Genomic DNA, 14,094 nt, shown 5'->3' with positions numbered 1-14,094 from the left:
CGTCCCCATGCCCCTACCAACGTCCCCCCGGCCCCAGACGACGTCCCCACGTCCCCAACAGCGTCCCCGTGCCCATCGCGAAGTCCCCGGCGACGCCCCCGCGCCCCCCGACGGACCTCCCCACGTCCCCAACGAAGCCCCCCACGCCCCCAAACAACCCCCCCCCCCCCTTCCCCTCCCCATTTCGAGGACCCCTCCCCTCCCCCCCCCCCCCCCCACCAAAGGGGCGCGTCCCCTCCCCGGTGACCCCGGCGTCCCCCCCCTCCCCAGGGAAGCTGCAGACGCTGGACGTGCTGCTGCGGCGCCTGAAGGCGGGGGCCCACCGCGTCCTCATCTTCACCCAGATGACGCGGATGCTCGACGTCCTCGAGCGCTTCCTCACCTACCACGGCCACATCTACCTGCGCCTGGACGGCAGCACCCGCGTCGAGCAGCGCCAGGTGCGGGGGGGGGTGGGGGGGGGGGGACACGCGGGGGGCACCGAACCCCACCGCCCCCGTGGGGACGTCGGCGGGGAAGGGGTGGCACGGGGCGGGTGCGCGCGGGGAGGCGGGGGTCGTCGTCGGCGGGGGGGGTTCGGTGGGCAAAATGGGGGACGGGGAGGTCTTGGAGGGGTTGCGGAGGCCGCGGAGGGGACGTAGAGGTCCATGGGGACCGAGGGGACGTGGCGGTGACACGCCTGTCCCCAACCCCGGGGACACCAATGGGCAGGAACCAACTCCTTGTAGGTGGGCTTCCGTGGGGAGATGGGGCCCGGTGGGGGCTTCGGTGGCCAAAATGGGGGACGGGGAGGTCTTGGAGGGGTTGTGGAGGTCACGGAGGGACGTGTAGAGGTCCATGGGGACCGAGGGGACGTGGCGGTGACACGCCTGTCCCCAACCCCGGGGACACCAATGGGCAGGAACCGCCGTGGGGTGACTCCTTGTAGGTGGGCTTCCGTGGGGACATGAGGCCCGGTGGGGGCTTCGGTGGGCAAAATGGGGGACGGGGAGGTCTTGGAGGGGTTGCGGAGGTCACGGAGGACGTGTAGAGGTCCATGGGGACCGAGGGGACGTGGCGGTGACACGCCTGTCCCCAACCCTGGGGACACAAATGGGCAGGAACCAACTCCTTGTAGGTGGGCTTCCGTGGGGAGATGGGGCCCGGTGGGGGCTTCGGTGGCCAAAATGGGGGACGGGGAGGTCTTGGAGGGGTTGCGGAGGTCACGGAGGGGATGTAGAGGTCCATGGGGACCGAGGGGACGTGGCGGTGACACGCCTGTCCCCAACCCTGGGGACACAAATGGGCAGGAACCAACTCCTTGTAGGTGGGCTTCCGTGGGGAGATGGGGCCCGGTGGGGGCTTCGGTGGCCAAAATGGGGGACGGGGAGGTCTTGGAGGGGTTGCGGAGGCCGCGGAGGGGATGTAGAGGTCCATGGGGACCGAGGGGACGTGGCGGTGACACGCCTGTCCCCAACCCCGGGGACACAAATGGGCAGGAACCAACTCCTTGTAGGTGGGCTTCCGTGGGGACATGGGGACTGTTGGGGGCTTCGGTGGCCAAAATGGGGGACGGGGAGGTCTTGGAGGGGTTGCGGAGGTCGCGGAGGGGACGTAGAGGTCCATGGGGACCGAGGGGACATGGCGGTGACACACCTGTCCCCAACCCCGGGGACACAAATGGGCAGGAACCAACTCCTTGTAGGTGGGCTTCCGTGGGGAGATGGGGCCCAGTGGGGGCTTCGGTGGCCAAAATGGGGGACGGGGAGGTCTTGGAGGGGTTGCAGAGGCCGCGGAGGACGTGTAGAGGTCCATGGGGACCGAGGGGACGTGGCGGTGACACGCCTGTCCCCAACCCCGGGGACACGAATGGGCAGGAACCAACTCCTTGTAGGTGGGCTTCCGTGGGGACATGGGGACTGTTGGGGGCTTCGGTGGCCAAAATGGGGGACGGGGAGGTCTTGGAGGGGTTGCGGAGGCCGCGGAGGGGACGTAGAGGTCCATGGGGACTGAGGGGACGTGGCGGTGACACTCTTGTCCCCAGCATGGGGACACGCGCCCCGACTCCGTCCTATACGGTCCCCGTGTGTCCCCCCACCCTCCAACCCAATCCCAGCCCGCCCCGACGTCCTCCTGGGCACGACCCGTGCGCCCCGTCCCCCTCCTGGACCCCCCTCCACCTCCCGGCCCCCTGTAGGCCCCCCCCACCCCCCGGGGGACCCTCGTACAGGTCCCCGGGGGCCTGACGCGTGCCCCCCCGTCCCCCCCCCCCCCGCAGGCGCTGATGGAGCGCTTCAACGCCGACAAGCGCATCTTCTGCTTCATCCTCTCCACCCGCAGCGGCGGGGTGGGCGTCAACCTGGCGGGGGCCGACACCGTCGTCTTCTACGACAGCGACTGGAACCCCACCATGGACGCCCAGGCGCAGGACCGCTGCCACCGCATCGGCCAGACCCGCGACGTCCACATCTACCGGTGGGCGGCGGCCCCCTCGCCCCCCCCCCCCGGGGACGGCCCCTCGGGGCCCTCAGGGACGCGCCCTCGCCCCTCGGGGCCCTCGCCCCCCCCGGGGACAGCCCCTCGCCCCTCAGGGACGCGCCCTCGCCCCTTGGTGTCCCCCTCGCCCCCCGGGGACCTCCCCTCGCCCCTCGGGGCCCTCGCCCCTTGAGGACGTCCCCTCGCCCCTCGGGGACATCCCCCTGCCCCTTGGCATCCCCCTCGCCCCTCAGGGACGTGCCCTCGCCCCTCGGGGCCCTCGCCCCTTGAGGACGTCCCCTCGCCCCTCGGGGACTCCCCCTCGCCCCCCGGGGACGGCCCCTCGCCCCTCGGGGCCCTCGCCCCCCGGGGACTCCCCCTCACCCCTCAGGGATGGCCCCTCGCCCCTCGGCGTCCCCCTCGCCCCTCAGGGATGTCCCCCTCGCCCCTCGGGGACGTCCCCTTGCCCCTTGGCGTCCCCCTCGCCCCCCGGGGATGTCCCCTCGCCCCTCGGGGCCCTCACCCCTTGAGGACGTCCCCTCGCCCCCCGGGGACATCCCCTTGCCCCCCGGGGTCATCCCCTCGCCCCTCGGGGACTCCCCCTCGCCCCCCGGGGACATCCCCTTGCCCCCCGGGGTCATCCCCTCGCCCCTCGGGGCCCTCGCCCCTCGGGGACTCCCCCTCACCCCCCGGGGACATCCCCTTGCCCCCCGGGGTCATCCCCTCGCCCCTCGGGGACTCCCCCTCGCCCCCCGGGGACATCCCCTTGCCCCCCGGGGTCATCCCCTCGCCCCTCGGGGCCCTCGCCCCCCCGGGGACGGCCCCTCGCCCCTCAGGGACGCGCCCTCGCCCCTTGGTGTCCCCCTCGCCCCCCGGGGACATCCCCTCGCCCCTCGGGGCCCTCACCCCCCGGGGACGGCCCCTCGCCCCTCGGGGCCCTCAGGGACGCGCCCTCGCCCCTCGGGGCCCTCACCCCTCAGGGACGTCCCCTCACCCCTCAGGGACGGCCCCTCGCCCCTCGGCGTCCCCCTCGCCCCTCAGGGATGTCCCCCTCGCCCCTCGGGGACATCCCCTCGCCCCTCGGGGCCCTCGCCCCTCGGGGACTCCCCCTCACCCCTCAGGGACGTGCCCTCGCCCCTTGGTGTCCCCCTCGCCCCTTGAGGACGTCCCCTCGCCCCTCGGGGTCGTCCCCTCGCCCCTTGGGGACATCCCCCTGCCCCTTGGCATCCCCCTTGCCCCTCGGGGTCGTCCCCTCACCCCTTGGGGACGTCCCCCTCGCCCCTCAGCGTCCCCCTCGCCCCCCGGGGACGTCCCCTCACCCCTCGGGGATGTGCCCTCGCCCCTCAGGGATGTCCCCCTCGCCCCCCGGGGACGTCCCCTCGCCCCTCGCCGTCCCCCTCGCCCCTTGGGGACATCCCCTTGCCTCTTGGCACCCCCCTCACCCCTCGGGGACTCCTTCACCCCTCGGGGACGTCCCCTCGCCCCTCAGGGACGTGCCCTCGCCCCTCAGGGACATCCCCTTGCCCCTTGGGGACATCCCCTCGCTCCTCGGTGTCCCCCTCGCCCCTCGGGGACTCCCCCGCACCCCTCGGGGACGTCCCCTCACCCCTCGGCGTCCCCTCACCCCTCGGCATCCCCTCACCCCTCGGCGTCCCCCTCACCCCTCGCCCCCCGGGGACGTCCCCTCGCCCCTCGGCGTCCCCCGCGCCCCTCGGGGACTCCCCCGCGCCCCTCGGGGACGTGCCCTCACCCCTCGGCGTCCCCAGGCTGATCAGCGAGCGGACGGTGGAGGAGAACATCCTGAAGAAGGCCAACCAGAAGAGGATGCTGGGGGACATGGCCATCGAGGGGGGCAACTTCACCACCGCCTACTTCAAGCAGGTGAGGGGGCGCGCGGTGGCCCGAGGGGGCGCGCGGTGGCCTGAGGGGATGCGCGGTGGCCCGAGGGGGCGCGTGGTGGCCCTTGGGGATACGCGGTGGCCCTCAGGGACACGCGGTGGCCTGAGGGGAAGCGCGGTGGCCTGAGGGGGCATGTGGTGGCCCGAGGGGATACGCGGTGGCCCTCGGGGACAGGCGGTGGCCCTCAGGGACAGGCGGTGGCCCGAGTGGACGTGCGGTGGCCCGAGGGAAGTGCGGTGGCCCGAGGGGGCGTGCGGTGGTCCTCAGGGACAGGCGGTGGCCCAAGGGGACAGGCGGTGGCCCTCGGGGATGCACAGTGGCCCGAGGGGACGCGCGGTGGCCCGATGGGATATGCGGTGGCCCTCAGGGACACGCGGTGGCCTGAGAGGATGCGCAGTGGCCCGAGGGGACAGGCGGTGGCCCGAGGGGGCGCATGGTGGCCCTTGGGGATACGCAGTGGCCCTCGGGGACAGGCGGTGGCCCTCGGGAACAGGCGGTGGCCCGAGTGGACGTGCGGTGGCCCGAGGGAAGCGCGGTGGCCTGAGGGGGCGTGCGGTGGTCCTCAGGGACAGGCGGTGGCCCAAGGGGACAGGCGGTGGCCCTCGGGGATGCACGGTGGCCCTCAGGGACGCGCGGTGGCCTGAGGGGACAGGCGGTGGCCCTCGGGGACGCACAGTGGCCCGAGGGGATGCGCAGTGGCCCGATGGGATACGCGGTGGCCGTCAGGGACACGCGGTGGCCTGAGGGGATGCGCGGTGGCCCTCAGGGACAGGCGGTGGCCCGAGGGGACAGGCGGTGGCCCGAGGGAAGCGCGGTGGCCCAAGGGGGCGTGCGGTGGCCCTCGGGGACAGGCGGTGGCCCAAGGGGACAGGCGGTGGCCCTCGGGGATGCACAGTGGCCCGAGGGGACGCGCGGTGGCCCTCGGGGACAGGCGGCGGCCCTCAGGGACATGTGGTGGCCCTCGGGGACAGGCGGTGGCCCTCGGGGACACGGAAAGGACACGGCCGGGGGGCCGCGGGTGCCGCCGGCGGTCTCACTGTCCCCTCCTTGTCCCCCCGTTGTCCCCAAGCAAACGATCCGTGAGCTCTTCGACATGGCGCCGGACGAGCCGGGGCGCCGCGAGCGGGACGGGGACAAGGACAACAGGGACAGGGACAGGGACAGGGACAGGGACAGGGACAGGGACGGTCCCCAAGAGGAGGACGAGGACCCCGCGGCCAGCCGGCGCACGCACATCCTGGAGCAGGTCGGGCCATGCGTCCCCAGCGCGTCCCCAGCGCGTCCCCGTGTCCCCGAGCGCGTCCCCAAGATGGCCCCGCGTTGTCACCCCCCCCCCCCCCCCCATGTCCTCAGTGTCTCTGATGTCCCCAGCGGCCCCGTGTCCCCGCGGCCTGGTCCTTGATGGCCCCGAGATCTCCTGTCCCCCGATGTCCTCGGTGTCCCCGACACCCCCGTGTCCCCCGATGTCCCCAGCGGCCCCGTGTCCCCCGATGTCCCCGACACCCCCGTGTCCCCCGATGTCCCCAGCGTCCCCGTGTCCCCCGATGTCCCCAATGTCCCCGTGTCCCCTGATGTCCCCAACACCCCCACGTCCCTTGATGTCCCCAACACCCCTGCGCCCCCCGATGTCCCCGACACCCCCACGCCCCCCGATGTCCCCCTGATGTCCCCAACACCCCCGCGTCCCCTGATGTCCCCAACGTCCCCACGTCCTTATCCTTGATGTCCCCAACACCCCCATGTCCCCCGATGTCCCCAACGTCCCCATGTCCTTATCCTTGACGTCCCCCACACCCTGGCGCCCCCCGATGTCCCCTTGATGTCCCCAACACCCCCACACCCCCCAATGTCCCCCACACCCCCGCGTCCCCTGATGTCCCCAACGTCCCTATGTCCCTTGATGTCCCCGACACCCCCATGTCCCCCAATGTCCCCAACGTCCCCGTGTCCCCTGATGTCCCCGACACCCCCGCGTCCCCCGATGTCCCCCACACCCCCGCGTCCCCCGATGTCCCCGACACCCCCGCGTCCCCCGATGTCCCCAGCGTCCCCGTGTCCCCTGATGTCCCCGACACCCCCGCGTCCCCCGATGTCCCCAGCGTCCCCGTGTCCCCTGATGTCCCCGACACCCCCGCGTCCCCCGATGTCCCCAACGTCCCCGTGTCCCCTGATGTCCCCGACACCCCCGTGCCCCCTGATGTCCCCAACGTCCCCGCGTCCCCCGATGTCCCCGACACCCCCGTGCCCCCTGATGTCCCCCACACCCCCGCGTCCCCCGATGTCCCCAACATCCCCTTGTCCCTTGATGTCCCCAACGTCCCCATGTCCCCTGATGTCCCCAACATCCCCACGCCCCCCGATGTCCCTGACACCCCCCTGTCCCTCGATGTCCCCAATGTCCCTACGTCCCCTGAAGTCCCCAACACCCCCACGTCCCTTGACGTCCCCCACACCCCCGCGCCCCCCGATGTCCCCCTGATGTCCCCAACACCCCCGCTGCCCCCTGATGTCCCCAACACCCCCGCGCCCCCCGATGTCCCCCTGATGTCCCCCACACCCCCTTGTCCCTTGACGTCCCCCACACCCCCGCGGCCCCCGATGTCCCCCTGATGTCCCCCACACCCCCGCGCCCCCCGACGTCCCCCACGCCCCCGCTGCCCCCCCCCCCCGGCCCTGACGGTCCCCGTGGTGGCGGTGGCAGGCGCTGTGCGGGGCGGAGGACCCCGAGGACATCCGGGCGGCCTCGCAGGCGCAGGCGGAGCACGTGGCGGCGCTGGCCGAGTTCAGCGAGAGCCTCAGCCCCGAGGAGGAGCGCGGCGCCCGCGAGGCCGAAGAGGAGCTCTCCAAGGCCGAGCAGGAGATCGCCGCCCTTGTCGAGCAGGTCGGGGACGCGGGGGGGACGCGGGGGGACATGGGGGACACGGGGGAGACGGGAGGGACACGGGGGAGACATGGGGGGGGACGGGGGGGACACGGGGGACATGGGAGGGACACGGGGGGGACACAGGGGACATGGGGGACATGGGGGAGACGGGGGACATGGGAGGGACACAGGGGACACGGGAGGGGCACGGGGGAGACATGGGGGGGACATGGGGGAGACGGGGGAGACGGGAGGGACACGGGGGAGACATGGGGGGGGACGGGGGGGACACGGGGGACATGGGAGGGACATGGGGAGGACACGGGGGACACGAGGGGGACATGGGGGGGACATGGCGGGGACACGGGGGACAAGGGAGGGACACGGGGGGGACACGGGGGACATGGGGGAGACGGGGGACATGGGAGGGACACAGGGGACACGGGAGGGGCACGGGGGAGACATGGGGGGGACATGGGGGACACGGGGGAGATGGGAGGGACACGGGGGAGACATGGGGGGGGATGGGGGGGACACGGGGGACATGGGGAGGACATGGGGGGGACATGGGGGGACACGGGAGGGGCACGGGGGGGACACCGGGGGGACAAGGGAGGGACACGGGGGGGACACCGGGGGGACAAGGGAGGGACACGGGGGGGACATGGGGGAGACGGGGGACATGGGAGGGACACAGGGGACACGGGAGGGGCACGGGGGAGACATGGGGGGGACACGGGGGACACGGGAGGGGCACGGGGGGGACACGGGGGGGACACCGGGGGGACATGCGGGGGACACTGGGACGCGGGGCAAAAGGGAAGGGAGCGGCCAGGAGGGGCACGAGGGGCGCTGGGGACGTTTGGGGACATTGGGGACGTTTGGGGGCGTTGGGGATGTTTGGGGACGTTTAGGGAGATTTGGGACATTTGGGGACGTTGGGGATATTGGGGAATGTTGGGGACATTTGGAATATTTGGGGATATTGGGGACATTTGGGGACGTTGGGGACATTTGGGGACGTTGGGGACATTTGGGACATTTGGGGACGTTGGGGACATTTGGGGACGTTGGGGACGTTTGGGATATTCGGGGATGTTGGGGACGTTTGGAGACGTTTGGAATATTTTGGGATATTGGGGATATTTGGGGATATTTGGGACGTTTGGGGACATTGGGGACGTTTAGGGATATTGGGACATTTGGGGACATTTGGGGACGTTGGGGACATTTGCGGATATTGGGGACATTTGGGAATATTTGCGGACGTTGGGGACCTTTGGGGCCACTGAGGTTGTCGGGGACGTTTGGGGCCGTTTTGGGGGGATTTTGGGGGCCCAGGAGGGGACACGGGGGGGGGGGGGGGGGCAGGTGACAGCCCCGGGGGGGACGTTGGGGACACTGGGGGTGACGGCGCCGCGCGGTGCCGCAGCTGACGCCCATCGAGCGCTACGCCATGAACTTCCTGGAGGCCTCGCTGGAGGACGTCAGCCGCGAGGAGCTGAAGCAGGCCGAGGTGGGTGGGGGGCACCCATGGGTGCTCGGGGGGCGGGGCTGGGGGACGCCCAGCAGCTCCCAGTACCAACTGGGGAGAGACCAGTACGAGCTGGGGGGCACCCACTGTGGGACAAGGGACACCCGCGGGGGTCCGGCTATGGGGTGGGGGCACCCACAGGTCCTTGTTACGGGTGGGGGCACCCATGGGTGCTCCGGGGGGAGCTGGGGGACGCCCAGTAGCTCCCAGTACCAACTGGGGAGAGACCAGTACGAGCTGGGGGGCACCCACTGTGGGACAAGGGATACTCACGGGGGTCTGGCTGTGGGGTGGGGGCACCCACAGGTCCTTGTGATGGGTGGGGGCACCCATGGGTGCTCCGGGGGGAGCTGGGGGACGCCCAGCAGCTCCCAGTACCAACTGGGGAGAGACCAGTACGAGCTGGGGGGCACCCACTGTGGGACAAGGGACACCCGCGGGGGTCCGGCTATGGGGTGGGGGCACCCACAGGTCCTTGTGATGGGTGGGGGCACCCATGGGTGCTCGGGGGGCAGGGCTGGGGGACGCCCAGTAGCTCCCAGTACCAACTGGGGAGAGACCAGTACGAGCTGGGGGGCACCCACTGTGGGACAAGGGACACCCGCGGGGGTCTGGCTGTGGGGTGGGGGCACCCACAGGTCCTTGTGATGGGTGGGGGCACCCATGGGTGCTCGGGGGGCGGGGCTGGGGGACCCCCAGCAGCTCCCAGTAACAACTGGGGAGAGACCAGTACGAGCTGGGGGGCACCCACTGTGGGACAAGGGACACCTGTGGGGGTCCGGCTATGGGGTGGGGGCACCCACAGGTCCTTGTTACGGGTGGGGGCACCCATGGGTGCTCGGGGGGCGGGGCTGGGGGACGCCCAGCAGCTCCCAGTACCAACTGGGGAGAGACCAGTACGAGCTGGGGGGCACCCACTGTGGGACAAGGGACACCCGCGGGGGTCTGGCTGTGGGGTGGGGGCACCCACAGGTCCTTGTTACGGGTGGGGGCACCCATGGGTGCTCGGGGGGCGGGGCTGGGGGACGCCCAGTAGCTCCCAGTACCAACTGGGGAGAGACCAGTACGAGCTGGGGGGCACCCACTGTGGGACAAGGGACACCCGCGGGGGTCCGGCTATGGGGTGGGGGCACCCACAGGTCCTCGTTACGGGTCCGAGCACCCATGGGTGCCCCCTTCCCCCCCCCCATCCCCCCCAGGAGCAAGTGGAGGCGGCACGCAAGGACATCGACCAGGCCAAGGGCGAGGGCCGCTTCCGGCTGCCGGCCGAGGAAGAGGAGGAGGCGGCGGCGGCGGCGGCGGCCGGCGACGAAGGCCCCGGCCCCCGGCGGCCCCGCAGGGCCCGGGGACCCCCCCGGCCCCTCCCCGAGCGCACCGGCACCCGCGCCAGCCAGCGCCTGCGGGCGGCCGCGACGGCGCCGCGGGCGACGCCGGCGGCGCCGCGACCGGCCCCGGCGGCACCGCGGGCACCGCTGTCACCGCGCGCGACGCCGACGTCGCCGAGGACGCCGCCCACGTCGCCGCGGGGGGCCGGGACGTCCCCCCGGGCGCCCACCGGGACGCCGGCCGCGGCGAGAGCGGCGCCGGCCACGCCGCCGGCCGCCCTGCTGACGTCACACGCCGCGCCGGTGACGTCATCGCCGACGCCGGCGGTGCTGGTGATGACGCAAGTGCCCGCGGCGCCGGCACAGCCGGCGCCGGTGACGCCGCAAGCGGCCCCGCTGCTGCCCCCCGCCGCCCTGGTGACGTCACAACCGGCTCCGGTGACGTCTCCGCCGGCTCCGGTGACATCACAAGCGACGCCGGTGACATCACAAGCAGCCCCGGTGACGGCACAGGCGGCCACCGTGACGGCACAAGCGGCCCCGGCGACGACCAAAGCGCCGCCGGCGACGCCGCCCCCGGCCCCGGCACCGCCGCAACCGCCCCCGGCGCCGCCCAACGCCACGCCGGCGACGTCACCAGCGGCACCAGTGACGTCACAGGCCGCGCCGGTGACATCGCCGCCGGCGCCCGCCCCCACCCCGGTGACTCTACCGCCCTCCCCGGCACCCAACCCGGCGAACGCGGCGCCGTCCGGCGCGGCATCGCCGCCGCCGCCGGTGGCCTCCGGCGCGGCCTCGCCGCCCCCGCCGCCCCCGACCCCTCCCGCGGCCTCCCCGGTGACGTCAGAGGCGCCGAGCGTGACGTCGGCGCCCCCCCGCGTCCCCTCCCGGGGCCCCCGGCGGCGCCGCAGCGCGGACGTGGAGATCCGGCAGAGCCGCGCGCCGGGGCCGGCCGCCAAAGTGCTGCGGCAGCTGCCGGGCCGCCTGGTCACCGTCCTCGAGGCGCCCGCGCCGGGACGGCCCCGCCGCCGCCGCCATGACGCCGACGCGGCCGCCGGCAGCCCCGCCGGCAGCCCCGCGCCCCCCAAGCGCCGCCGCGGCCGCCCCCCGAAGCGGCGAGGGGGGCCCCGCCGCCGCCACTCCCCCCCCGGCAAGCGGCGGCGGGGGCGGCCGGCACGCGGCGGCGGCACCGGCGCCGGTTCGGCGGCCGCCGCCCCGGCCAGCCCCGGGAAACGGCGGCGCGGGCGCCCCCCGAAGCGGGCGTCCCCCGACAGCAGCGCCTCGCCCCCCCCGGCCCCCCGCAGCACCCGGCGGCACCCAGGGGCGCCCCTCATGGCCCCCCTGGAGCGCGAGCCCGGGCGGCGCCGCCGCCGCTCCCCGCCGCCGCCCTCCTCCTCCTCTGACGACGACGACGGCGGCGGCGGCGGCAGCGGGGACGAAGTCCCCCGCCGGCGGCCCCCCCCGGCCAAGCGGCGCCGTAGGGGGGCCGGGGGGGCTCCGCGGCACCGCCGCCGCCGGCCCCCGCCGCCGCCGGCCAGGAGGAGGAGGCGGCGGCAGCCCCCGCGGCGATGCGCCGCCGCCGCCAACGCGCCCGGGGGGCCCGCGACGCCCCCCGAGCCCCCCCCGGCGGCGGCGGTGGTCGTGCGGGGCCGCAAGGCCAAGACGTGACCCCCCGCTGCCCCCCGAGGGGGCCGGCAAGATGGCCGACGGGCGCCCGGAGCCGGGCGGCGCGGCGCGGACGCCCCGGGGAGCCCCGCGAGGGGGTGAGCCCAAGATGGCCGACGGCGCGGCGGCGCGGCGGCGGCCGAGCGAGCGGAGAGGGCGCAGCCGAAATGGCCGCCTGGGGCGCTCCGAAATGGCCGCCGGGCGGCATCGCAAGATGGCCGGCATCCAAGATGGCCGACGTCCAAGATGGCCGCCGACCAAGATGGCCGACATTTCAAGATGGCCGCCGCCCAAGATGGCCGCCGCCCAAGATGGCCGCCCTGGCACCCTCTGACTGGCTGAGGCGGGTGGCCCCCCAAGATGGCCGCCCCCAAAATGGCCGCTGGAGGGCCTAAGATGGCCGCCTGGAGGCTGTTAGTGACGTCAGAGGTGTGTGGTGGGGCCTTGTGACGCCACATCCGGTGGCCACGTTGAATGCGGTGATGTCAGAGGAAGCGGGCACCACCTGGAGACTGGTGATGTCAGAGGTGGCGGCCATCTTGAAGGAAGTGATGTCAGAAGAGGCGGCCATCTTGTTCCCAGTGGGCATTGGGGCTGGCTGGTCGGCCATCTTGAACTATGTGATGTCAGAAGGCGGCCCTCTTGAGTCCTGTGATGTCAGAAGAGGCGGCCATCTTGAACCTTGTGATGTCAGAGCCGGCAGCCATCTTGAACGCAGCGATGTCAGAAGAGGCGGCCATCTTAAACCACGTGATGATGTCAGAAGTGGCAGCCGTCTTGTTCCCAGCGTGCCTAGGGACTGGCGGCCATCTTGAACCACATGACATCACAGCTGGCAGCCATCTTGCTCCCAGTAGGCTTTGGGGCTGGCGGCAATCTTGAAGGCAGTGATGTCAGAGTTGGCGGCCATCTTGAACCACGTGATGTCAGAAGTGGCGGCCATCTTGCTTCCAGTGTGCCTCAGGACCGGCGGCCATCTTGAATGCAGTGATGTCAGAGCTGGCAGCCATCTTGAATCCAGTGATGTCAGAAGAGGCGGCCATCTTGAACCTTGTGATGTCAGACCTGGTGGCCATCTTGCTCCCAGTGGGTGCCAGGCCTGGCGGCCATCTTGCCTCAACCTCATCTCAGCGGCTTCCTCTTCCTCCCACCCATGTCGGCCATCTTGGCCCCAGCGATCGCTGCTGCCGGCGGCCATCTTGTTCTCAGTGGGCACAGATCCAGCAGCCATCTTGGCCTCAGCAACCGGCGGCCATCTTGGCTCCAGACGGCGCAGGACGTGGCGGCCATCTTGCTCCCAACACACATCCGCCTTGGCGGCCATCTTGGCTCCAACAGACACCCGGGGTGGCGGCCATCTTGAACCAGGCTGCAATGACTCCTTGGCAGCCATCTTAACCGACGTGGACCCCTAGGCCGGCGGCCATCTTGGCCCCATGCAACCCGGCGGCCATCTTGACTCCAACGGCTGTCGGAGCCGGCGGCCATCTTGCCCCCCGGTGCCTCCGCCCGCCTGGCGGCCATCTTGTCCCTACCGGCGGCCATCTTGCGGCGGGAGCCTGCGTCCCTCGGAGGGGGGGCGTGGGCGGGGGCCCCGGGGGGGCCGTTTTTTACCCGTGTACATTGGCGGGGGCGCGGCCCCCTGTACAGCCCCATGTAAAATAGGTTCCTTTTCAACACGATCTATGCAAAGGTGCTTTGTGCCGGGCTGGGGGGAGACCCCGGTGGGGTTGGGGGGGGGGGGGGGGGGATTGTTAGGGTGGGGGGGGAGATTTTGGGGGTGGGGGTGGGGTCCCGGCCTCCCCCCCCCCCCCCCCCTCCGGTGTGGGGCACCGTGTACAGGCGGCGGCTGTAAGCTTTCCTCTGCGGGAGAACGCGATGAATAAAGGGTTAAAAACGGAGAGTTTTGGGGGGGACCCCCCCCAGGGGATGGGGGGGGGGGGGGGACCCCAAATTTGGGTGGGTGGGGCTTTTTAGAGAGGGGAGGGGCTTTTTTTAGGGGAGGGGGCGCTTTTTAGGGGAGGGGGCTTTGGGGGTGGGTTATTGTGGTTAAAGGGGGGGGGGGTCCCTATGGAAAAGGGGGGGTCCCTGGGGGATTTATGGGGTTTTCGGGGGGGGGTCCCTATTGGGTTGGGGGGGGGTCTTTGTGGGATTTAGGGGGGTAATGGGGTGAAGGGGGGCCCTATAGGGCTGGGAGGGTCCTTATGGGGGTTTGGGGGGTCTCCATAGGGTTAGGGGTCGCCTATAGGGCGGGGGGGGGGGCACCCAGTGCGGTTGGGGGTCCCTGGGGAGGGGTTTGGGGCCCCCCCAAGGGTCCCCACACCGGGACGCGGCCCCTTTAAGCGGCGCGCCCC

The 14,094-nt window shown here is 72.5% G+C and overlaps 1 protein-coding gene across 1 annotated transcript; it reads left to right on the top strand.

The window, feature by feature from the left end:
- Positions 1-270: 270 nt before the first annotated feature.
- Positions 271-11,115, top strand: LOC118261594 (helicase SRCAP; the record flags this gene model as incomplete). The annotated part of the gene is made up of 9 exons (XM_035572494.1): positions 271-440; positions 2,258-2,454; positions 4,221-4,335; positions 5,423-5,466; positions 5,524-5,599; positions 7,055-7,234; positions 8,649-8,732; positions 9,950-10,064; positions 10,121-11,115. Coding segments are annotated over 9 exons (1,976 nt in total), but the record flags the coding sequence as incomplete, so codon positions are not given.
- Positions 11,116-14,094: the final 2,979 nt, after the last annotated feature.

This window comes from Cygnus atratus, unplaced genomic scaffold (genome assembly GCF_013377495.2).
Source record: "Cygnus atratus isolate AKBS03 ecotype Queensland, Australia unplaced genomic scaffold, CAtr_DNAZoo_HiC_assembly HiC_scaffold_130, whole genome shotgun sequence".
In the NCBI taxonomy this organism is placed as follows: Eukaryota; Metazoa; Chordata; class Aves; order Anseriformes; family Anatidae; genus Cygnus; species Cygnus atratus.
This window is presented reverse-complemented; position numbering and strand designations above follow the sequence as displayed.